Source organism: Trichoderma atroviride, chromosome 1 (genome assembly GCF_020647795.1).
Source record: "Trichoderma atroviride chromosome 1, complete sequence".
Lineage (NCBI taxonomy): Eukaryota > Fungi > Ascomycota > Sordariomycetes > Hypocreales > Hypocreaceae > Trichoderma > Trichoderma atroviride.
The window spans coordinates 1,924,418-1,949,299 of NC_089400.1; the positions used below are offsets into that span (position 1 = coordinate 1,924,418).

The following is a 24,882-nucleotide window of genomic DNA, read 5'->3' on the forward strand; positions in this document are numbered from 1 at the left end:
TGAAAAACCCTCTCATCTCCACAACAATCATCTCCCATGTCTGCGTAAGCAAAAAAAAAAAGAAAACAGCTTATGTGATAAAAGAGGCCTAAATTATGTCCTTTTCTTAGCGAGAATGCCGATGCGCCCTTCCTCCCCCCCTGGCTGCCTCCCCCCTGGTTACCAAGCTGTTGGGTGAGCTGCCAATCCCAAAGCGGATCCATGGATCCTTCAAACGCGTGGTTGATATGGATTATCAGATCAGGGGTCCATGCTTCTCTTCTCCCGTCAGACGGGCGGCCCATTGCGCTGGGACGGGAACCAAAAAAAAAAAAAATTGAGGGGGGGGCAGTGATGATGCTTGGCTTAAACTGGATTGGTTGGGGCCTCATCCTACGACCTTGTCCCATCGTATCGAAAGCCTTGGTTTAATTTTGTTGTCCCGTGTGCACGCGCCTCCGTGGGCCTTGGCTGGCCTCATTTCCCCTCTTTAATAGTGAACGAGGCACGGCACGAGAGGGCATAGTCGCTAGTATAGGTGAGATCGAATGCGTTTTACCGTGAGGGGGGGAGAGATGAGTTTCTGCCCTATGGCCAGGGGGGGGCATGTCGTGGAGGATCAATTTATGGGATGACCAATACCATTACTAGTAGTGTCAACGATTCCATGTGGTTCTTTACATGGGGGATAGTGATGCCAACCAATCATCAACGGGCGATACAGGTTTGGAGAAGGGGAAATTACCTTTTTCTACAGTCCATCTTGTAACGAGCAGGCCCTTCGGCCTTCTTAATCAGGCGGGCAGGGGGGAGAGGGCGTGTAAATGACTTGGGCTGAGCGATGCCAGGTATTCCAAGCCTTCCAGCCTTTCAAGCAGCCCCAGAGCCGTTGCTACATCGGAGTTGACGAGCCTCGCCGATGAGCCTCGCCGATCTCATTACCAGCTCAGCGGTAAAGACAGGACAATCCTTGTGCAGGGCTGCATTGACAGGCAGCCTTCTTTCTCCTTTTCTCATCTCCCGGGTTTGTTATTGCCTTGCGAGATAATATGCTAGGTGTATATGTTTTTTGTACGGGCATCTCCGGTTTATTGGATCGGGCTGAGGCTGAACCTGAATATGCACCTGAGCGAAAGCTGTCTTGTGTTTCATAAATGCACTCATGGCGGTTCTAGTCACGAGTTTTTGGGTGCTGGTTCTCATGTAAGTCTTGTGTGGGTAAGTGTGTAATTACCTGATATTTGTGAGATGATCCATATTGGCAGCGTCAGGCTTGGGACACGCGCAGGTGATGCGACGGATGCATTAGGAAACAGCCTTTTCTCTCACAGATGATGGTGTCATTCAGGGGCTTTGTCTGAAAGATCTCATGCCTGAATGCCGGTCCAAACAATAGTACAGCAGACCTTTCATCGAATTGACTTCCCTACTCGCTTGAGGGCGTGCGGTGTCAATCGTAGAAGCCGACATCTAATGGATACAGGTTGTTTAATAATCGAAGAGCTAATAACTAGCATGATCCGAGGTCGAACGGTTCCTGCATAGCTTCAAACAGACAGCATGGTACGATCTCACGTATTTGGGATGATTCGCTACCGTCCGACTGGATGACTTGAAGCGAACTTGATTACTAGGCATGTCTGCTCGGCCCATGTCCATTGTCCGTTCCACGTTCCGTGTAAATCAAGCACGTAAATCATCCAGGCCCACAGAGTTGACAGGTACGGAGCAGTATGGGGCTATTCCCACCTCCCAAAATTACCTTTGAGCCACGATCGTTGACGGGCCGCCAGACATGTGGACCGCTGGCTCTCGCTGTTTTCATGCTGCTGAATTATGGATTGAGCGTTATTTTCGCTCTGTAGAATAACACAGATGTCAAAAAGGGTGTCAGCCTGCTAATTTACGCGCGCTGAGCAGGCCGAAATGTGATGTCGGAGATATCAATGCGCCGCACGTGTGCTCTCGCCGTCGGTGATCGGGCCACCGACGCCCGACATCCAACGGCAGCGCAGGTAGATGGACAGACACTTCCCGCTTACACGGTAAATCACGTGTGAGGAGGATGACGGGATCAAACGGGGTCAAACGGAACCCCACGGTATAGGGCTCTTTGCACGGCGTCGGCCTGGCATCCGTCCGCCGAGAGGCGAGGCTCGAAACGGAGACGGGAGCAGAGCATCCTATTGGCGAGCCTTGCTTGGCTGCAGAGGAGTTGCTTAGCCGCAGAGGAATTGCCTAGCCGCAGAGGAAGCTGCGGAAGAGGGGGGATAACGGAGCACAGGCGTTCAAGTATGTCCGCGGTGACGGAGATTGTCAAATCGCCGCAAAGTCACGAGGATGCGGCGTGCGAGATGCGAGTCGGGCATTGTCAATCGAAAGCGGAATAGTCGGGCATGCATGGAACCTTTTTCGAAGGTTCAGAGAAGAGCGCGAGAACGAGAACGAAAACAAGCTTCCACTCCTTGCCCCGTGGAAAGGAGGGAACGTGCCTCGATCACATTCTTCGTTCGGCAACCCCCTTTACATCAGGCAGTCCAATCGGTAAGGCAATCGGTCAGTCATCACCTCGCGAGATCGAGATCGAGAGGGGGGAAGGCGATATGGCAGCGTTAGTCGGCAGTCTGCGTGCTGGATGCTGCCCTTATGGTCGGGCGTAGCAGAAACCGTGGCGCGAACGAGAGACTTGGGATTGGTTGGTTGAGATGATCCCCCACGTCAGCACGAAGAGAAAATTCTTCTCTGCATCTTCTTTTTCTGCAAGATGCGGCTTTGTCTTCCTTCTAGCGCAAATCTCAATTGCTCTTTAGGCAGATTGTGACGGCATTTGGAGCCGAGCTGCGAGATTGCCAATGATGCGAGGCCAGCGAAGAGGAGTGTGGAAAAATCCGTTCTATTCGGCAATGTGTGGCGGCATTACGGCAGAAGCCGCCCAGGTCCCACTTTCTACTGGATGCCGTAATACGTTCCGCAGAGTGCCATGACGTAGCTCGCTAGCCTCGCTACCCTGAACTGCAGATAATTTCGATGTCGGAACTTCAAGAGCAACAACCCAAAGGGGAATCGAGATTTAATAGAAAATCCATGCGGCAGATCGATCGAATTGATGAAAATTGCGGTGAATGTTTTGCTCCATCACGCATTGGGCGTTGCGATTGATGAAGCAATTGAGTGGCGGATATTTGAAGTTTTCCGACTCATGAACATGCTTTGTGAGCACTGCCTTTCACTCCCCCGTACTCCCCCGTACATGATTGATTACCGTCACGGGGGGCTAGTCCTGACTCAAATAATCGTAGAATTACTCGCAATCCGGGGTGAACACGTGAATTGGTGTTTGAGTATCCAAAGTGATTTCTAAGTCGTGCCCTATTTTCAATATCGGAGTTATGAGAGTCAATCTTGAAGAACACGTGCGGTGTTGCACGTGCGAAACGCCCATTTCCCTTACCTTTGAGGCTTCGACGCCGTGGCTGGGAGATACGAGGACAAGCCGCAATAGCCACGCTCATGCCGCTGATGGCGGGCATCTCAACGACTGCCGGCTATCTTGGCCATTGACGGTCGATCATTGGATGACCTAATCCAGCAAAGAACGACCCCTTGTGGATTCCCGGCACACGCCAGGTGCCCTGGTGGAACTTCAAGGCTTGAAGAAACGGGAGAGCGTCTGCGGGCTTTCGGCTGGGCGTAACTCAATGCCCTCAAGGTTCCACGCCATGCCCGATGCGGCAAACGTTCGATTAAAGCGATTTGAAATGCCCAATGCCGGTCTGAAGCTGTTGCTTACGATGACAGGCCCCTCATTATTCATCATTACCCTTTATTCCTTCAAGCCATCTCCATCATCCATTCATCTCCCCCACCCCGACACCCCGGCCTTTTGCGTTTATCAAACGTTTATTCAGCTTTGCAGCGCGATGAAGCACCGCATGAGGGATAGCGCTGCTCTTGCGATGGCCTCGTTCTCGCCTTGTGCCTGAGAACCCTGGCATCCCATGAAACAAGGTCGCAGATGACGCTAATTAGATCTTCTCGCGAGCATCGCAGCCTTCTCTTCGCTTTAGATTACGAGGCGCAAACCAGAGGGCTGAGAGAGGGGCGTGCAGCTTGAGCATTGGTATGAATTGAGCGAAAAGGGTAGGAGGCAATTGGAGCTGAAAAAAAGGAAATACCTATCGTTGCGACTATTGAGCTACTATCGCTGCAAGCTGAAGCATGCAATTCAGATCAGTCGATAGCATTGGCTGAGCTGAGCGGACAACAGCTGCCCCGCTGCATAGGTAGGTACCTACCGATAGCAGTCATGCCAGAGCTTGCTTTGTTTGCATCTCCTCGGCAGCCCTGTCCGTATAGCCGTATATGCGTGCATTGCTCCGGGATTCGGGCGGGAGATCCATTGACATTGACGGCAACACATCTCGGACGTGGATTCACCCAAAACGGCAAGCAACGAAACGAGCGACGTACGAGCCTGCACGTACGATAGCGTTGACGTACGATAGCTTTCTATGTGGGGGTTTCTGGTGTTGCGATCGCTCTTTTGTACTGCAGGGCCAGGCCCAACTCGGCATTCGGGCGCTCGCTTTGCGCGTATAGCTCGGCCTCTGTCAGCATCAGGCGCTAGGCCCGGCCAGGGTTAGGGGCGGCTGCCAGGCTATCGGCGTTGGGGTGGGAAAAGCAGCGAATCTGGTGCTGTTGTCTTTCAAGGTTGTCTCAGCCAGCCAATGTTCTGCTTCTGCGGCTCTTCATTGGACGGATCGTACTCTGCACAGCGCATTCCTTCCCTGCGCCATGTTCGCGGCCTGTTCGCGGCCTGTGCTTCGGCACCCCTCCTTTCGTCTTCTCTTTTCCACAACAAGAGATCCTTAGATCTTTGTGTATCCTTAGCTTTGCTCGATGGATCAGTCCAATTTTTTTTCTTCACTTTGGTTGGGATGGTCTGTGCCGCGCGCCCCTCCGATTAAGGTGTTGAATACGTACCCACCGAGGCCGTGATACCCACTCTGGCAGACAGTAAGAGTCACACCCATCGACTCAGCCCTATTAATTCGTTAGCAACTGCTGAGAACACGCAAATTACTTACGACAGCCAATTCGTTAGCCTGATTGGCTTGGCTTAGGTCGGGATTGGGATTTTAAATTGGATAGCCGTGTGGCATAGGCTTGCGGACTTAGGACATTAGGCAGTCACATAGTAATAGCCGTTAGTTTTTCTGGCGTTTTGTAGTTGCCTACAATAGGCAGAGAGAAAGAGACAAGTCTCGGAGATCCGCAGCATCGGCCTCGAATTCAATTGACAGAACTAATAATAGTAGTGCTAGCAAAGTCTTGCCGCCTCTTTGTCTCAACATTGGCAGCAACGGGCTCCGAAACGGTAAGACTCTGTTGCGGGCAACCAGTATTACGGACAAGGACAGTGAAGCGAAATGAACGGCGATCGTCTGGCACCGTTTAGCTGAAGCAGGGAGACGCAAGCGCAACGCGGCGTCTGGGGCTCGCGAGACATTGCGTGGGAACGGAAACTAATTATATCAAATAAGTGAGACAAACCAGTACCAACAGCCGTCGGACTCGCAACGCTCATGTAGGGCTGTGCAATCTAGATGCTGTCGCGGCCTGCAGGGAGATTCGTACGCTCGGGGCTTGGGTTCCCGAGATTGATTATCCGCATCTGGCCAGAATGCGCGCAGCGGGATTGGAAACCTGGGGTCGTGCTGACTTGACGGCGCCCCTAATAAGGCTGCGACAGCGACAGCGACAGCCAGAGAGGCCAGATCACGGCAATGCCATCGGCTGAGACCTGGCCTGACCTTAATTTGCATTCTTAATTTGCATTAATTAGCCTTTGCGTGCCTAAGCTGTGCAGCGCCCCCAAGGGCTGAGAGGCTTGCGTTGGCGATAACGAACAGGCGGCTGCTCGAATCGGCAATGCGTTCCTCGCACTCGCATTGCCCAAAGCAGCAAAGAAGAAACAGAACAAAACACCGTTTTCTGGGCCTGACAAATGTCGAGAGCGCAAACGCCTGGCTTTGCGTGCGCCAGGCGGCGCTAGTTACAAAGAAAACGGCACGCTGTCAAGGGGAGTGTGATTCCAGATTAGCGCAAAGTCTGATGGGCTTGGATGACTGTGCTGGAGCGTCCATGACTACGCAATGGCGCTGGGTGCTGAGAAATGCAGCATCAGAAGCAATTGTCAGTGTGTCGGACATTGTGTGCCAGGTGTTAATAAGCGGTGCCGTCAGGGCGGGAGATGGCGAGCGGTGGGGCTCTGCTTTGGTGATTCATAATCCACTCTCGGCTGGCGCTCACGGCCATTTGGGCCAATGGGCATCAGCAATGGGGGGGTGCTCTGCCAAAGCCTGTACCGAATAGCCTGTGCCAGTGCCGTAGAGCGGAAGCTTCCAGCTCACTGGAGGGTCCCCAGGGCTCTAGGGGGGACGGGCTTAACGAGGTAAACGAACCTAAGCAGCAAGCAAATTCTGTTCGGCTGTGACTAATCGGCAATGCGAGTGCGAAGCCCTGTTTGGGCGTAGCGCGCCAGCAGAATTGGCAGCAACAGCGCTGGCAGGAGTCACCCAAAATGCCGAAGCCGTCCGTGGCGCACGCCGCAGTGAGTCTGGCGTGTAGCTCGACCCGCGAGGGTACCTGGGCGATGACGGCGCAGCGGCCAGGCAGTCGGGTACCAGGGGCAGACGAGCGACAACGCTGCTACCTCCGTCCGGAGAACCTGAACCTTCGGATTTAGTCAGCGCCAGAGCACGCCCTGGAGCCTCACCCCCTCCCCTCGCTCTTACGTCCATGGACCTTGTCGGATACACCCCCCATCCCTCGCATTCGTCGTGCTTCTGTTCGGGCCCGCGTACACAAAGTCCGCTTAGCCCGGACTGCAGGCGTGCCCGGCAAACAGCACCGATGACTTTTTTTTTTACTGGACCCCATGGCTGGACCCGGCTGGAGGCTCCCGAGTTAAAAGAATGCCGACTCCCCCCGACCTTGAGCCTCGATATCATCCATCAGAGCAGAGCATTCAAGCGAGCATCATTACAACAACATCAACTCAGTATAATAACATCCTCGACTCCTCCGCTTCAAAGTAGCAACCAAGCAAGAACAATACCCACTACCATCTAGGCATCTCAAATCATCCCTGCAACCGATCTGGCTGCCTTGAGTCACACACCCAATATATATACATCTTCCTCCTCCACACAAATCAAAATGTCTGCTCCATCACTGTTGCGACAAGCTACCCAGAAGAACATGTCCATCACTCAGACCTACTACCTGGCCCACAAGGCCCGAGCAAAGCTCTCTCGCGAGGCTGCTCAACCCGATCACGATCTCCGCCTCCTGGTTGGACACGCTAACCTCCTCGACTCTCTGATGCTTGAACTTGCCGAGGCCGAGCGAGAGCAGGAGCGATGGTTCAACCAGTCCGTTCGCAACTCAAAGGCCACCTCGGCCGCCAACAACAAGCGACACATCCAGTGGGCCGATCGGATCGAAGAGGAGGCTGTCGATGAGGAGGAATACGACTCCGACTCTTCAGTCGACTCTGACGACGAATCCGACTACGACGAGATGGAGGAGAACACCCGCACCACAATCACCCCCACCTCCACAATCAAGGTTGTCGAGGACGAGGTCATGGCTGACGACGATCTCGAGGAGGACTACGCTCAGCTCGGCCTTGTTCGAACTCCCTCTCACTCCAACTCCCCTCCGGAGCTGGTTGACCACGAATCCGATGAGTCTTCTGACGACGAGGCCATGCCTCCATCACCTGTCGATGCCGAGCTGCCTCTTCCCGAGAAGTCAGAACAAGAGAGCGAAGAATCATATTACCAAGAAGAGGACTTTTACCTGGGCCGACGATCACCTGCCGGCCTGGTGTCTGCTATCTCAGTCTACTAAAGCAGCAACCGATACCTCTTTCTTGTACAACACTTTTAATTGATTCTTACGACTTTTTTTGATCTGCATTAGCGAATTGGCATGGCTTGGCACGGCGCTTTCTGGATATCTCTACATCATGATACCCCGAGAGGGAAAATATAAAAGGCATTCGGCGTTTCTTTCTTTCTACATTTAGCACTCTTTTCTTTCCTTTGTTCAATCATTATACACCATAGAGATTCACAGCTCAACGTCTTTTCTTTACAATCATGGCAATGCGAGGGGGATGGGATGAGCATTGGTGGGCCGCTCCCTGGAACTGGTCTTCCTTTGGTCGAGTGGACCGCCTTACCAAGAGTAGTAGCACTCAAAGAGAGGAAATCGAATAGCGATTTCACTTCTCGATTACCAAATACAAAAACCGTTACAAACTCATTTCTAATTGCCTATTTCAAATTCTCAAATCGTGAATGTGTGCACCCACCAAACAAGAAAACGCCAGTAAGCCTCCCTCGTGCCAAACTAACTAAACTTTGTTATTCTTGATCGCAAATCAATGATTTGACATTTTTGGCTACTTGACAACTCCGAAGACCCGCGGCAATGGCGGGATGGGGCTTTGGGGGTGTAGACCGAGCGGAATTCCTTTCTGCCGCTCGGACTAGGCGGCGTCGGCACCTTGCCAGAGACCCGATGAGCAAGCAAGCGCCAAAGGGAGAGAAGAAAAAAAAAGCCAGTTTAGCTCGGTACGTACCGATTATTTGCATTTGAAATGCATTTTGAAAGGTCAGATGGCCCTTTGGAAAAGCGGGGAGTCAAGGTACGTACTCACTGCCGGTTGCGCTAGCCGATCTACCTTGATAATTGCAGAATTGCCGGAAGGAGATAAGGGCCCCGCTGGGAAAAGAAAAAAATTGATGGGAAGAGTTCACGATGTTTCTAGCAGCGGCAGTGCTGTGGTTTGAGGCCCGCTGGAGATCCGCATAAAAGAGGCCCCGACGTGAAAAAATCGATGGAAGGTACTACGCGATTCGAGACTGTGGGCATGAAGAGGAAGGAAGATGATTTTTCTTTGCTATGGCAACTTGTGGTAGCGGTCTTTTGGAGTCTAGATGGGGGGTGTGTGAGATGAGCTGGCAGTTTGTTATGTGCAGTTGTGTAGTGCTACTGTAGCGGTAGCAGGTTTTTTCTGCATATTGCCTTTTCTCCCTGCCTATGTACGGAGTTAAGGTAGTATTTGGCTTTTGTTAGGCAGCCAAGAGATGTCAAATTCAATTCTCACTGGCCCTGTCTTGTTCACAAATTAAAAAAAACAAGTACTATCAAGGTGCAGTGTTGGCTTTTTGGGTTATTGCTGCCAAAGAAAGTTGATTCGTCAGCGCGGGTCCTGGAGGACTTGTACTGTAAGTAGGACATTTAACAATCGATCGCTAAAGAGGGTGCGGTGAGATCTCCGGCACACACACCCGGCATTAAGAAAGATGGCATTCGAGATTTTGATTATCACTACACCTCCTCACGGTTCATGCCGACAGAGCATTGCTTCCAAACCTTTTCACGCTTTTACATCTTCACCTTTTTTACTGAATACGGCATCGCTGGTCTTTTTCTTCTTCTTCAATGACTGGAACATTTTGCACACCTCAAGGGCATGACTGACTAGGAGCCGCTAGGCAGAGAAGCTAGGGGAAGATGTTTGTCCAGGAAACATATTCAGCGTTTGTAAGCCAAGTGCACGCCTTTTGTTTCCGTGTCTTTCCTTTGCTTTCGCCCCAATGCTGTAGCATGACAGGGTCGCGCACCAGCGGAATTAAGCAAATGAGTTTGGAATATAAGATGAAAGAGTAGGTTAGGGCCACAAGCCAAAGAATATGCAGAATGACACCTGGCCATACAAGGGTAGCGGTGACTCGATTTGGTCCCCCCTCCAAAAAGTAATTCCGATTCCCTGTACACCCCACGTTGGAAATCTCATGCTGAGAATAGGGGATGGATGGGAGGAGGTTAAGAAAAGAATCAAGAGGCCCAGAAATGGATATACCAAGGGAATAGATGGAGCCTCATGAGATACTTCTCCATCAGCTTAGGTATATGGATGATCTTTGTAAGGCAATCAATGGCGGCCACACCCCTCCTCTACCTCCCCAATTGGTATCGCTTGTCTTGGATATTTCCGCGATACTTTTGGGTTTTGCTATTACTACAGATTATGGAAGCTGGAGAAGGAAAAAATAAGCAAGGCGCTAGTTATTAATTGTGTTTCCCCTCTTGTCTCTGCCTTGTAACCCAAGATCTGCTGTTTCAGTGTGGTGGTGTTTTGTGCGTGTACCTCTGCGGATATCCCAAAAGGGTAAAATGCGAATGACTACCTGTACTCCGCAATTGCCACGGACTTGGCATATCCCTCGCATTTACTTGAAGCTCATCACATGTCGTCTATAAGCACCTCTGTCAAATCGCAGGCATCGTGAAATTCATCCCTTGTGCTCCATCAGGCAGTAACCATGTGGCTGCCTTTCGCCGCCTCCCCCTTTCCCCCTCCCCGCCTTTTGGGCAAGGCAGGCTGACAGGCAGACAAGAACGAGATGGTAAAAGCAATTTGCGGAGGCGGACGTCCATCTGGTGCCACTCCGCGGGTTGAAAGGACTGAGATTATGGTTTCGATATCTTTTGCTTTTGGCCTTATCGGCATCCGAATCGGGCAGTTATACCTAGGTTTTGCTTTTAGAGACACCAAGTAAAAGCAGAGAGATAAGCGCCTGTTCCGAGGTAAATGAAGCCATGCGTTTGGCCCTTTTCGCGCTTACTTCGCCAAGAGCAAACGCCTCAATAGCTGTTATTGGCTGATTTGTGCCGTGGTTGCGAGCGAGAGTTTCGGACGAAGTAATATCTTAGTTGCTCGAATGGCGCTGCTTCCTCGCCTGTTCTACCTATCACAGGCCATCTTTCGTCCGATAGCCTTTGCGATTTTGGGATTTGAGAAGCACGAGGGAGCCCTACGAGGCTTGAAGCTTGATATAAAAATAAGCACGGGAAGATTCTGGTTCCCCTCTTTCTAATTTTTGTTTTGGTTTTCCGCTTCTGCATACACGCCCTTTTTTTGCTGAAAGCTTGGGTTTAGGGTTTTTTGTGGAAAGCTGCCAAAACGGAGATCACTCTCCCCAAGAGCAATTGGCGGAGTCCGCTGTGGACTTCCTTTCCCGCCCACGGAAGCTGCCCGCTGCTTTTTTTGCTGCGGATCGATTTACAGTGAGACATGGGGCGGGGCTGCTGTCAGATCTGGTGATGCGCCACATTTGCGCTGCGGGGCAAGCCACAGGTTGTGGATGGGGCGAGTGGTTGTAGTGCTTTGTTGCATATATTGGATTTATGCAACATCGAGGCTCTGGCGCATTGCTGTTGAAGCCGTTGTAAAGGAACGATGATGTTTAGAGAATCTGAAGATTTGTAGTTCTAATTCTGATTATTATTAAAATTTGGAGTTATCAAGTATATGATGCCTCTATCATTGGCTTCTTGTTTCTCTAATTAAAGACACATTAACATGTTCGGCGTTAACGTATACGTGACACCCGTTTCTCTATATCTTTAGCCCTTTTCGTTTCCCCATTCTATTGTCCTCTGTTTCAAGAGGGCTTCTATCATCTTCTTCAGACTTTTCAAGTACTTTTCGAATGAACAAATTGTAAACAGAATATTGTGTTGTTCGTACGCATCGAATTCGGGTTCGCTCAGTTTTTCTCTGATGAAGCGAGGCTTTTGATGTTCTTCTTAAACCTCAGAGGTAGCAAGAGAAGTGCAGCACCAATAAACATACACCCGGAAAATATCTGAACGTCGAGATAGACGGGTTTGTGCGTTCGTCGAAGTCCCAAAGCCATGGCCTCAGCAACTTCAAGCCGTTAGCATCGATGATTGCAATTTGAATGATGTGACGCATTGGATACTTACATGCTGAAGGGATAGCAGAACTGGTCCAGAGAATAGACAGTGTGGATGGGAGAAGCTTTATTCCAAAGGCATCTGCCAGCATCGGCCCGGCCATCTAGATTGTCTTAGCGTCAGTTGCCACTCTTTGTGAGATACAAGGCAAAGACCTACCGGCCAGCATGTTCCCATGACCGTTCCTCCTAGAATAGAAAATGCAATCAAGATGGAATATGATGTTCCTGACGTCCAGAGACACAAGCACCATATTCCTGCTAAAAAGGTCGCTGAGATGACAATGTTCAACCTCCCATATCGGTCACTGAGAAAGCCCACTGCCGGTCTACCAATAACCATTCCAAGATTGGCCAAGGCACCCAAGATAGCACCTTGGTGGGCAGTAAGCCCGATCCGAGTAGCATTATCAGGGAGCGAGAACAGAACGCACGTGTATCCAATGACGCTGAGGAACATCCACGCAATGATGAGGAGCAGCGCGGGCCGCTTCAAGAGGCGGAAATCAAACGCATTCTGAAACGGCTGAATATGCTTGTTCCTATCTTTTATTAATATGATGCAAACAACGTTTGTGACAGCGGTGCAGATGGCCGTGATGCGAAAGGCCCAGGCAACGCTCAAGTTGGAAATCATGGCCTCGGTGGATAAACTGTATATGAGACCTCCGAGACCACTTCCCGCAGCTGCAATTCCAGTCGCAATGCCCTTTCTTCGAGCAAACCACTGTGGAATAAGGCCAATGGTGCCAATGTATAAGAATGAACAGCCCCAGCCGAATAACAAGCCTTGGGATAAGAAGAGTTGCCAAGATTTCGTAGCGAAGCTCGCGCCTACCAGAGCTCCAGCTTCCAGCGCGGCTCCGATGAATAGCGGAGGCTTGGTGCCGAGAAGCTTAGTGGCGTGCGTGACGAGGGGAGCTATGAGGAGGATTTGGGATTGAGATAGACCACCGATGAAAGAGTAGGCGATTTCGGACGTGCCGGGGAATTCGTTTGTGGAGATGTAGTGAGTGAGGTAGACACCGAAAGCCTGTCATTAAGCATGTTAGGGCTTTGATTCTATTGCCTGGTAAAATCAATTTTGACGACGAGAAGTGGACTTACACCGTTGACTCCCCATGTGCTCGCTGTAATCATCAACTGACATGCGACGCATACCCAGCCATATCCGCCGTCGTGTTCATCCTCTTGCAGTTGCTGTAGTTGGCTGGCATCTTCGACTGACGCTTCTGTATTGGGATCCTCGATTGGATTCTCGATATCCTTTATCTCGTCGTCACTGGAAAGATTTTGCACAGCCGTCATTGTTCGCTGGCAGATCGTTTGTCGATGGGTGAATAGGAGGAGTATTCGGTATTGTCACTGAGAATATAAAGATTTTTTTGAATATTTAATCAAGATGAAATGAATTGATATCGAATTCTTGTGTCTATGATATCCATTTCTATCATACGCACGCAGCCTTATTATATCTGACTGCATGTATACATGCACCTATTAAAGTTAGCCTCATCGGATTGCAGTCGGAAATCTCTTTGCGGCGTCATTTCGCATCTGCGGCCCGCTAGAAGATGTAAACCTTGATCTTGAATTTTCTTTCCCCCTTTCCCGTTAGATATGGCTTATCGTAGTGTTTTGGGTACATCTATCCACATCATGAACGACATCTCCGGCATGCTCGCTGGTGATTGCCTATCTGGGACTAGCACCGCTCACCCGGGATCGCCTTGTCGCCCTGCAACAGCTGTCTTCCTACGTGTTAGACAGAAGACGGGAATTGATGTCATTACAGCAGGTAAATGAGCAGCAGATACCTTACTAAGTCTTACAGCTGTCAAGTGGTGCCTATTTTTTCGAGCGAAGAATTAATGGCTTTAGTAACTACCGTACTGACTGCCGGACGTTCCCCCGGTAGTTGGGTCGTGAACCGCGAGTTAGCCAGCCTTACGCAATTGCATGTATGGTCTATTGGCACGCTTGTATACGTGGATTTAGAAATTTGGCCATTTAGAACTTTTGATATTGAGTCGTCCATATATACATTCAATCATGATACCGCCCGCGTATCTTTAGCTATGTACATCTCAAACCTCCTCCAACCCTTTACCTAGATCCCAACGACCTTGACATATCGATTAGATCAGGCCTAACCTTGTATTCATGTCATATTTACCTGTTCCTTCAAATTATCGCTCAACCCTCTCTCAGTGACACGAATTTCATCACCGACTCTAAGCAGAGCTCCATTTGGGCCGGCAAAAGACCAATTCCCAAAGACTGGCTTGACTTGATGGGTATGTTAGCCTTTGCTTTCCGTATACAAGGCAGTCAAGTATACTTACGAGGATAGGCCTTGTTAATACGTCTATCTTTGGCTATCAAGCCATAGACTTGTCTATTTCGTGGAGACCCTGTTCCTCTCTCAATGTCCACATTGACACTCAAGCAGCGAGGGGCTTTGAAGACACAGCGGACCACTGCCTTTGGTGTAGTTGTGTCTTCCGAAAACACAGTAAGCTCTCTCCAACTATCCTCATCAAACGGGGCGGTAGATCCCACGTCGACGTGGATGTTGGTGCGGAAGCGAAGCAAAACGTCTTCCCGCTGGTTATCTCTTGGTAATCGAGCCCGGACGTTCTCTTCAGATGCTGTCGATGTAACTAGGAATGGGGCCGCATCGGCGAAGCGGATCCGCTGCGGCTGGAAATGTTCGCCGGCGGCCCGGATTGTCAGCGGCAGGCGGTGTTTGGGTATATACGCTGCTCCTGGGATTTCTCGACTGCCTGAGCCGGAGATGAATAGTAGTCTCGTGGGAATATCGAGGTGCTTGCTGAAGAATTCCGCCGGGCCATCTCCCATGTCTACGCATGAGGCTTCGGTCCCGAAAATGCTCACTTGATACGTCTGCGCGTCCAGACATGACAGCGGTGATGGCGTGAGTGGGAGAGTAATCGATGACTCTGGTTGAGCCAGCGTGTGCTTGATAGTCAGCTCGGACCAATCATCGTTGATTGACGGCTGGAAGAGGGCCAATTTGTACACCCGCTTGATGGTGAGGTGCTCGGCGAGCTGCGGCCTGACCGTCGGGTGGCATCGAGGATCCCTGACCAGAATATACTGCCGGTCAAATCGAAACCCTTCACTCGTAATCTCTGCGATTTGAACCTCAATAGGGAGGAGCGATTTGACCGGATAGATAAACAGCTATTGAGCGATACTGTTAGCAAGCGTCATGTGGCTGATAGAGTGCGGGTCAACTCTGGACCCTGAGATGGGACGAGATGAGATGGGACGAGATGAAAATGGAGCGAGCTCGGTACCCTTTGGATCTTCATTGTGCTGCCTGGTTGTCGCCGGTCAGAGTTGCCTCATCCAGTTTTGCGCTCAGCATCACTTGGTGCTCGGTCTCATCACCACTATTTGGGGGTAGCGTCGAGGCTGTTACTATCCGCTGCTACTTTGGTCTCCGCCCGCTGAAAGCTGATGGCAGTGCTGCTTGGGCGTCGTAAAAGAGAATTCACAGCAAGAGAAATGAGCGCGGATGAGGTGAATGAGAGGAAAAGGCGTCGGAAAGAGCCTCGTCAGTGCTGAATAGAGATGGCAGCAGCAGCAATGAGAGCTGGAATTTACGGTGACGTCCACGCTATTGAGCGAAGTATGTGTTGCGCCCAACTTCTGGCTGTGTCGCATTTCGTACCGCAGGTCACTTTTGAGGTTTTGCCTGTTCTGGGGCGGTGGCAGCGTCTCAACCCCGCTATTCCCAAGATGGCAACTCTCGGCATCCCGCTTAACCTTCACCTCGACCAAGTCGGTGCTCGCTGAACCTCTCCTTTGATAAGCAAACATTGAGCTGGACGGAAACTCTGCTGTAGAGCCACTGACGCGGGGCTGCTCGGTGTTTCGCCCCGAGCTTTTCATTCAGTCACTCGACGACCGCCCTCATCTGCATTAGGATCACAGGAGCGAGCATCGAGAGTCGCTGCTGCTTGTGTCATCTACGGATCTGGGACGATGGAGGTTTCCACTGTGCCTTGCACGCTCTGCAGAAAGCGGCGGGTCAAAGTGAGTACAGTGTCCACAGCAGACAGTTGGAGTCGGATGGCGCGGCCTTCTCACATGTCCTCAGTGCGATAAACGACTACCCGGCTGTGCGCGCTGTGAAAAGTCGTCCCGGTCGTGTCCTGGCTATAATCATCTGCGAAAGTTTCTCGATGAGAGCCAGAACCTCCGAAAGAAGTTTTCTTCAGCCAATGCCAGCCCGCAAGGCGGCGGTCCTGGCGACCCCATAAAGGTACATGCGACAGCCCAGGCTTCATCTTCGGTGTCGTCATTCTCTGCCTCACTAGACTCGGCTCCATTGCCCACGACAATCCCAAGCAACACTGAGGCTACTCGCAACCAGCCTCAGCCTGAGTCACCAGTTCAACCTCTCATCCAACCCGGAGCCCAAGCTGAGACTCAAGCCAAGGCTCCAGACAATGTTTTGCATGACATTGGCCTGGGGAGGCCCAACCATAACAGCTTATCTGCTAACCACGAGATCATCGATGCGCCCTTCATCTTGACTGACAGCTTTTCGGATGAAGACTTTGACGCTAGATTTTTCGACATTGACCCCAACGAATACTTTGCTGAGGGCAATAATTGCTGTGGATTTATCCCTTCCGTCTCATTGATAAGTGATGCCAGCGGGTTGCAAGGACCGTCTCTTTCTTGGCTTAGCGACGTCAACTTGGAAGGATATGCAACATCCGGATACGATCCCGAGGCAGATAAGTCGCAAACATCAGAGAAGCTGGAGACAGAAGCCTCTTCGCCAATGCCCGACTCATCTAGTGAAGCCGACCAGGAGACGGCATATCTGATAAGATATTTCGCCGAACGCATTAGCCCGTGCCTGGACGTGTTTGATATTGAGCGATTCTTTGGACACATTGTTCCCATCAAGGCTATTCGAAGCCCACTTCTACAAAACGCCCTGGCCGCCATTGCGGCGAAGCAATTTGGAAAGACGAAGCGAGAGACATACATGGCGAGTCATCAGACACCGGGCCGATCGATGCTGGAGCTGTACTCTAATGCGGCCCACATCGATTGGTTCTATAAGGCGGCGAGTTTCTATGACAAAGCTATTGGCCATATGATGAGGCTGCTGCAAACACTGCGTGACGGCAGTCCGGCTTCGTCACCCGGGTCCACATCTTCTATTGATGCAGGTCTGGGGTTACACTCGGCAGTATCTCCTTCGTTCAAGAGGCGGCGAGTGGAAAGTAGCCAGGGTTCTCACACTATCGTGGATGATCTCCTCTCGGCAATATCTGTATTTCTGCTCTATGAGTCTCTTGATAATCGCTTTGCAGAAGTCTCTAGGTATGGTTCCTTTCTTATAGTTTGTCTTCAAACAAGCAGCTGACGACCTTTCGACATAGGCACATGTCTGGTGCACAGTATCTGCTCACGTTTAATCTCAAACAGCTCTACGAAAGTACGGAAATCAATCGTCGCAACGGAACATTCGGACTACATGCTCGAAGAGCTTGGCAAGCATCTTTTTGGAACATTGTGTGTATCGATTGGGTTGCTTCTTACACTGAGCAGACCGCACCACGCCTCGACGTGGAAAATGCTGAGCTGTGGAAAGCTGCAGGTCTACCAATATGTGTTGTTGACGGAATCACTATGCCAAACGCACTCTGCAATAATGGAGATTCGGGCTTTCAGCTGCAGATGACGGAGACATTGGCCTGCAGAAGTCTCATCTGGATCATTCTGAAAACACTGACACTCATTGCTACTGAAAAAAGTAGCAATAAGACAGCAAACAATGGCTTACAAGAAAACGACGGTACGTGCCAGAACTCATCTATTGCATCTCATTGTTGGGATGATGTGTCTCAGCACCTCGAAAACTGGTGTGCAGCACTGCCGGATACATTTGAGCCTTGCGCAAGAATAGCACAGCGGTATAACAATATTCCCACACCGTCAGACAACATGGCATCCATGTCGGAGTTTCAAGGCGCGTTTCAAGAGTTGTTTTATGCCAACGCCATGTGTGCAACGGCTTCAGTTTTATACCACTTTGTCCAACTTCTCTTCTTGCTTCACAAACCCCTAAATCAAAAGCCTACGGAGTCACATCTCGAGTTTGTTGCCAAGCGACTCAATGCGTATCGTCAGCTCTCGGCCCAAATCGAAGGGCACGCCAATGAGATATGCGCAATATCCTTGGGCCGGCCGGATGACCCTGTTCGACAGCATATGGTACAGCCTTTATATCTGGCTGGACTGTGCTTCGAGGCTCACGAGCAGAGGACAGCACTAGCTCAGCTTCTCGCTACTATACAGCGAGAAACCGGTTACTCAACAGCGGAGAGAGTTGCGAAGCTACAGCAGCATTGGGGGTGGGATACTACTCCTCCAGCACTTGATGTGTTGTAAAACTGGGTATATATACTACTTTGTTAGATAGTGTTTATGAATGACATGGAAGCGTGCGAATATATGAGAAAAGTACACGGCTATAATTTATGATAAAAATCAAACGAACCGTGGGTGTCTGAAATACTTCATTCACAACAAGATCGCTTTTCTAATAAAGGCACGTATTCTTACAATGTCGGTGTTTGTATACCGAGATATGGAGACACTAAGATACTGCCATGTACAGCTTGAGACCCCAATGCTCATCGCAGCTTTGACAGGGCGAGTGCCGGCGCCTTTCCAGAAGCGGTAATCTTCAGCGAGCTGTGGCTCTCGGCATCGCAAAAGCTCCACCCGACTCGAATGGAGCTCTTGGGTCTGGTAGATGTAAAACAAATTGAAGACATGATTTGCTTCAGATGAGCAATGATTAGAGATGTATGAATCAGCATGAAAAGCTGGCTATCTGGCAATTCTGAGACTGCGTAGACTTCGGTGTCTCTTCTCTGCTGTCTTCAACTAGTTACTGCAAATTCTTGCTTGCAGTGTTGTTCTGCATTCAATGTCTGTATTTTCGACTCTCTCCGGGTAGCATCTTCTAGACAAGTTGTAGCATAACCCTTGAGGAGACTTTCTTATTGAGATCATGGCTCTACTATTCATGGCGTTTCTGCCCCTCAAGAAACGCATAACCGCTGTGAATAGGAGTGCTATGCCTTCTCTCACTGGACTCTGGCCATTACGCCTACTTGCATAACTTCATGAAACGCCAGAAGTGGCTGCTACAAATTCATGTAGGCGATGAACAGACAGCAGAATCACTAAACTTGATCTGGATAAGGCTAATTCACAGCAGTCTTGTCCAAAATAAGTTTAGAGAAGAGCGCTTATATAAGTTGGCAAGTGGCAGTGGCTTGTCCCTGCTCTAGAATAGAAACACTGCCATTTTAGGTATTTGCATTCTGCTGGCTGATGACTCTCAAACTAATTGACTGTTTTATTTCCAATTTGTAATATAAGCCCTTATTACTGTTCCCTTTCAGTTTCTAGACGATCAACTAGGAATAGTCTGTATACACCTCAAAAAAGCTTCTTACTACTAATCAGTTGCTTCGATTACTAGTCGCACACCAGCAAGACTCAGCGTACCTTGAGCCGAGGCGGCAACATGCACCCAAAACCTGGGGTTTGATCTTAGCAATCAAACTCAATGATGGAGCAGGAATTGCTAAGCTGCAATCAGCTACCGTCCTCGTCGGCTACACATGTCCAAGGCACGAGGCATGCTTGTCAGTGCCAATGAAGAGCATCCGGGGAATTCCCTCAACGATGAATCGGCCACATCCGGTTACACCCAGTTCTCGTGACTCCAGCTTCCGCCAGTCCCGTGTGTCTTGATCACGATGAAGGGATTCTGAATCGTGGTGTTTTCGTGAATCCGATCGCCGATTAGCCTATGCCGGGGCTTTGAAGCACACACCCTCTCCGATTGCGGTGCCTGCATGATTCGGTCAGCCGGCTCTCACCAGAGCTCCCTGCTCTACACTCCCCCCCTTGTCTGCCACTTTCAGGAACATGAAAACAGAGAGGGTGGGCAGGGCGTGGACGATCGACTGGCAGCGATTCTATCGTCTGGGCTCCATCCTGCCCATCACACGACCGAGACTGCCCCACCGCTGCCGGGATGGAGACTCTCCATAGCGGGCAACATCGGAAGTCGAAACAAGTTGTTTTGCGGGCTGCAAGCAACTCAGTAAACAAGCCGGCATGCATGGTAGCAAGAAGCTCTAATTGGGGTTTCCATTCGGACGAGATCGAACGAGTGTGAAGCTGAGCTATGGCTATTGGCCAACGGTGTGGCAAATGGCACGCATACACAAAGTCCGTGGAGCTTCGGGTTCCTCGCGCTCGCTCTGCTCTGGCTGTCAGCACGGCTTGTTTGGCTTCCTTCCCCCCGCATAACACTGTTTGCTGGATCTCGGACTTTACGAGTTTCCTGCAGCGCACATGGCTTATAGGGCTGTGGCTGGATGGCTGGACTATGGAACGTGAAGAGTGCATCCTTTACCAGCCTGGCTTACAAACCGAAGCAGCCAAAGCACGAGGGAAACGGTATTCCATCCATGGACCAAGGAGCTACGGGCATTTTCGCTGGCAGAGCCTCTCTTATGAGTCAACTATATCGGCTTGACCTCCCACTTAATTCAATGCTACTTACTCCCGTCTCCGACTATCTTTCGGGCTCACAGACCAATCACCACCTGATCTCGGCTCACTCCTCTGATCGCCACAGGGCCCTATCGCGATCAATAAAGTGGAGGGGGTGTAAACCGATTGCATAAACAGTTCGTCCACTTCGGCTCCCGATGCCGCCTCCCAACTGACCGTCCCATCGGTACTGGTTAAACGCCGCGACCGCGACTTAGGTCTTACTGACAACCCCCTCCAAATGCTCATGGCAAGAAAGTTGCGGATGGTGGGACGGAAGTTGAGCAGCCCTATGTGTCGGCCGCGGATTTTACCTTGTTTCGCCCTTTAACCTGTGACTAATGTCATTTGGCGCCGGCTATTGCGGAGCGGTGGTGTTTAACTTCCGAATGTTGACACCGGAAATAGCAGATACCGGCTGATTGCTAGCCTTGGCGGGGATAAGGAGGGTGAGACTCTGACTATTTTGGGATTAGAATTGCAATGTCTTTGCTGAGATTCAACTCGCTGCTGCTGGTCAGAGCACCGAGGAGGAGCTCTCGTTAAGCTTACCATGACCCGCGCCATTTTGAGGAATGGGTGTATCATGAACGGCTCACCTGCTCCTATCAGAAAGCTGCTTTGAGGGAGCTCCTCGTATAACATCAACCTTGTTAAACGCAGTGCACAAAGTCTAACCGATCGCCACCATTAGAGGAATAAGCGACCGCGGCTATTCTCTCGGTAAAGCAAAGACGAGATTTCAGCAACCAGATTGTCAGCTGGAAACAACCGGTGATTAGAACGTGGCTTTGGAGTTAGCCTAGGCTTATCGGCAAACGTTAAAGAGTAGCCGTGGCGACTTCAGCTCATAATCCAACTTGCAACAAAGTTTAGAGGTTGGATTCAACTGCGATAGCTTCATGGAGGCCTCTATTTTACGCTCATACAGAATACTGTGCGATCAAAGTATAAGATATCAGGACGGATTAGTATAGCAGCTTTCTCTTCCCCACTTCTGACACATTGTCGCAGCTTGGGAGCCAGAGGGAATAAGAGGCCTCTGGAAAGCAGCTTACAGAACTCAACGATACACACCTAAAGCGGAGATTTGCTCTGTAATGGTGGCTTTTTGTATTGTTCAGAGCTTCGCGCATATTTCGTTGCCTTTTCTTTTCCCATGATAACCACTTGAGTTGCTAGGCAATCATGCTGCCTGCCTACCCCTGCAGGTGCTCTGTCTGCTGCGGCTGAAATGACTGTGGCGAAGCGTGCCTTGTACAACAAGCATGGTCTTCTGATTGGGCCGCTGCGCAGCCTTCCTTCGTTGCAGCAGATGACCGCTTGTTTATCCCCTCAACCAGCAACTCGAGTTTCTCGGCGGTGACCTCAAGCTTTGTTAAGTTGAATAGGCAGATGTACTGAAAGCCCTGCTTACACTTGCTGCAGCTTCATCAGGCCATTGATGGACGCGCTGAATACCATTTCGCTAGCTGGAAATGCCGTCCAGTTTGTTGAATATGCGATTATTGCGGCGACCAAGGCCGCTCAGATCTACCACAGCCCAAATGGCAAATTAAAAGAAGATGCCGAGCTGGAATTAATTTCCAGCGGCGTGGAATCTTCTCTGAAAAGCATCTATTCATCTGAGGATACCACCCAAGCGGTTATCGTTCCAGATGAGATTTTGGATGGCCTCATCGAGCAATGCGTTTCAATAGCCAAAGAAATCAAGGGCATTATTAATGGCAGCAGCGCCAAATCGCCAGGTGTCTTGCACGCTATTAGTAAAACTGCTCAAAGACTCTCCAAGCAATCTGAGTTGATGGAGCTTCGCAGCAGACTACTCATCTTACGTAGTGAAGTATCCAGTCATCTGATAATGCTTATTAGGTGAGAAGAGTTTAGGTTATAGTTGCTTAAGATATTCCATCTAACCAGCAACAGGGAGGAACAGCTAAAGCTTGGAGAGGTTTTGCAAACTGTCGTAACATCAAATGAAGACATGCTCCAAAACATCAACGACAAATACGCTGAAGTTATGAGGTACCTTAGATCCATCTCACAGCACACACAATCAAATATGGCATCTACCGCAGATCCGAGCGATAAGAAGGGCGCTCACAGATCTTCCGAGAAGGAGTTCAAATCGATCCAAAAAGATAGGGAGTCTAGGATCAAGGATGTGTTTACGATGAGTGTGATGCAAGGGCCATTTGACGCCATTCTAGACGACATAGAAAGGCGCGGCATACAGAAGCAAGAGAGCATCCTACAAACTTTGAACTTTAACCAATTGCACGAACGAGAACTTGCAGTCGGTGAAGCGCATCAAGGCACGGCAACGTGGATTTTTGATGAGACCAAGCCGACCAACTTTGTCAAATGGCTTCGGAAGAGCAATGGCATGTACTGGATCACGGGGAAAGCCGGATCTGGGAAATCGACTCTCATGAAGTTCCTCACGGATCACCCCAAGACGTTACAGTACTTGACGGAGTGGGCAAACGGCAATGATCTTATAGTCGCCAAGCACTATTTCTGGAATCCGGGTACTACTATGCAAAAGTCGCAAGAGGGGCTTTTCAGAGCACTTCTTCATCAGATCTTGGGACAGCGGCCAGAATTGATTCCCATAGTGTGTGCCGATCGTTGGAACGCTCCATATTATGAACGGTCTTTTCCGTGGACTATAAAACAACTGGCGGACGCGTTTCAACGGTTAGGTGGACTTGACAACGTTCGGTGGAAAATATGCCTTTTCATCGATGGTCTCGATGAGTATGATGGTGAGCCTACGGACGTGATAGACATAATCCACAAGATTGGCGAATCGGACAAGATTAAAATCTGCATATCCAGTCGGCCATGGATCGAATTCTCCGATGCGTTTGGGGGCAACCAGCCGAAACTAGAATTGCAAAACTTCACGCGGGAGGATATACAACGGTTCATCGAAGACAAGCTGCGCAATAACGATAAATTCAACAAGCTTCGTGGACGCGATAGAGCTGCAGCCGATGGACTTGTGTTGAGCATCATAGAAAAAGCATATGGCGTGTTCCTTTGGGTCTTTCTGGTTGTTCGCTCCCTCTTGCGTGGACTGCGCAACGAAGATGACATTTTGGATCTTGAGCGACGCTTGGGTCAGCTGCCAGATGATTTGTACCAATTCTTCGACAACATGCTCGGGGTAATTGAAGATGTGTACAGGGAAAGGGTGTCTCGGCTGTTTCTCACCATGACTTCTGCCAAAGTGGCGCTGCCAATCATTACCTTTTACTTTTTGAACTTTGGTGATGCGCCCCTCTCAAGAGAGCCCCTGCCATTCTTGAGAGAATGGCCAATCGTTGACAATGCAGAAGAAAAGGTCTTGGAGGTGAAGAAGAGGCAGCTGATTGCCCAATGCAAAGACTTGATCCATACTGTTTCTGATGTCGAGGGCGAAGTGCTTTTTGCCGAAAAAGTCGAGTTCATACACAACATGGTTCTCAACTTTCTACACTTGCCAGATATAAACGAGAGGCTGTCTAGCATTGCTGGCAGAAGCTTCCATCCGGTCAAGGTTCTCTTTAAAGCGAATATAGGGCAGATCAGGTCTCTTATCCACCTCCATCGGCTGATGTACATAAAACCATATCTTCAGCAATGGATATTAGGCAGTTTATACTATGCCCATTCGATTGAAGTAAGGGATGACACTGCAGAGATTGAAGCGTTGGATGAACTTGAAGAGATTTTGACAGAGCAGTTCAAGATGTGGAGTTTCTCTCATGCTATGGAATATCTATTTGGCATTCCGCAGATTGAATCGTTCCTGGAGCTGGCCTGCAGGTGTGATCTTGCGCTATACATCAGCCAAAAGTACCCAGATTACAACTCTAGTAAGCTTAATGAGATTGCGCCGAATTGGAAGATGCTATTCAGCGTTCGGCAGCAGGGTACTTTTGTGCTTGACGAGAAGGAAACGAAATATGATATGAAGAGCGACTGGAGATTGGGTCGGCATCTTGGCCTCCTCTCGTCGCAAGTAAAAGATAGAACGAGGGAGGAATCAGTAAGCTTTTCAAGACGGCCGACGATTTATTCGGAACCTCATAGCATCGACTATGCCAAGAAGAAGAACCGGTTGTCTGGCAAGTTTAAGAAGCTTTTCCGGCGAGAGTAGATTGGGGCTTTAAGATACCTTTACACTGGTTAGCATGATGAGGCCTAGAGTATGGCGCTTTGTAGTATAAGCGACTTTAATTATTAAATCTGGATTCCCGGCTAAATGAATCAGCAGCGGCAGATGATTGAGGTCCCTTATCTTTACTTTAGCGTCTTGCAAAGTACACCGCGGAGATGTACAAGTAGAGCAATATACCCCTAGCTTGTATACATCGCGCATGAAATAAGATATGGATCTTGTACCCATCACACGATAGAGCATGCTAAATGTACAACACGA

At 50.0% G+C, this 24,882-nt stretch overlaps 5 protein-coding genes across 8 annotated transcripts; 3 read left to right on the forward strand and 2 right to left on the reverse strand.

The window, feature by feature from the left end:
* Nucleotides 1-6,987: 6,987 nt before the first annotated feature.
* Nucleotides 6,988-8,294, forward strand: TrAtP1_000729 (uncharacterized protein). Its single transcript, XM_014090732.2, has one exon. It carries the CDS (start codon nucleotides 7,201-7,203, stop codon nucleotides 7,894-7,896), a length of 696 nt encoding a protein of 231 aa, XP_013946207.1. The 5' UTR covers nucleotides 6,988-7,200; the 3' UTR covers nucleotides 7,897-8,294.
* Nucleotides 8,295-11,333: 3,039 nt separating this feature from the next.
* Nucleotides 11,334-13,283, reverse strand: TrAtP1_000730 (uncharacterized protein). Of its 2 annotated transcripts, XM_014090733.2 has the most exons (4): nucleotides 12,927-13,283; nucleotides 11,980-12,852; nucleotides 11,830-11,923; nucleotides 11,334-11,770 (listed from the first exon to the last, which is right to left on the reverse strand). In XM_014090733.2, the coding sequence occupies exons 1-4, from the start codon at nucleotides 13,125-13,127 to the stop codon at nucleotides 11,610-11,612; spliced, it is 1,329 nt and encodes a 442-aa protein (XP_013946208.1). In that variant the 5' UTR covers nucleotides 13,128-13,283; the 3' UTR covers nucleotides 11,334-11,609. The 2 variants fall into 2 exon arrangements, with proteins under 2 accessions (XP_013946208.1, XP_065966777.1); XM_066110704.1 differs by having other exon boundaries at nucleotides 11,830-12,852.
* Nucleotides 13,284-13,823: 540 nt separating this feature from the next.
* TrAtP1_000731 (uncharacterized protein) lies at nucleotides 13,824-15,490 on the reverse strand. 3 transcript variants are annotated; one of them, XM_066110706.1, is made up of 4 exons: nucleotides 15,143-15,490; nucleotides 14,165-15,026; nucleotides 13,996-14,108; nucleotides 13,824-13,944 (listed from the first exon to the last, which is right to left on the reverse strand). In XM_066110706.1, exons 1-4 carry the CDS (start codon nucleotides 15,155-15,157, stop codon nucleotides 13,930-13,932), a joined length of 1,005 nt encoding a protein of 334 aa, XP_065966778.1. In that variant the 5' UTR covers nucleotides 15,158-15,490; the 3' UTR covers nucleotides 13,824-13,929. The 3 variants fall into 3 exon arrangements, with proteins under 3 accessions (XP_065966778.1, XP_013946209.1, XP_065966779.1); XM_014090734.2 differs by having other exon boundaries at nucleotides 13,824-14,108; XM_066110705.1 differs by having other exon boundaries at nucleotides 13,824-14,108; nucleotides 14,165-15,490.
* Nucleotides 15,491-15,671: 181 nt separating this feature from the next.
* Nucleotides 15,672-18,368, forward strand: TrAtP1_000732 (uncharacterized protein). Its single transcript, XM_066110707.1, has 3 exons — nucleotides 15,672-15,884; nucleotides 15,949-17,192; nucleotides 17,252-18,368. The coding sequence occupies exons 1-3, from the start codon at nucleotides 15,834-15,836 to the stop codon at nucleotides 18,261-18,263; spliced, it is 2,307 nt and encodes a 768-aa protein (XP_065966780.1). The 5' UTR covers nucleotides 15,672-15,833; the 3' UTR covers nucleotides 18,264-18,368.
* A 3,529-nt stretch (nucleotides 18,369-21,897) lies between these two features.
* TrAtP1_000733 (uncharacterized protein) lies at nucleotides 21,898-24,600 on the forward strand (the record flags this gene model as incomplete). The annotated part of the gene is made up of 2 exons (XM_014090736.2): nucleotides 21,898-22,325; nucleotides 22,380-24,600. The coding sequence occupies 2 exons, from the start codon at nucleotides 21,898-21,900 to the stop codon at nucleotides 24,598-24,600; spliced, it is 2,649 nt and encodes an 882-aa protein (XP_013946211.2).
* Nucleotides 24,601-24,882: the final 282 nt, after the last annotated feature.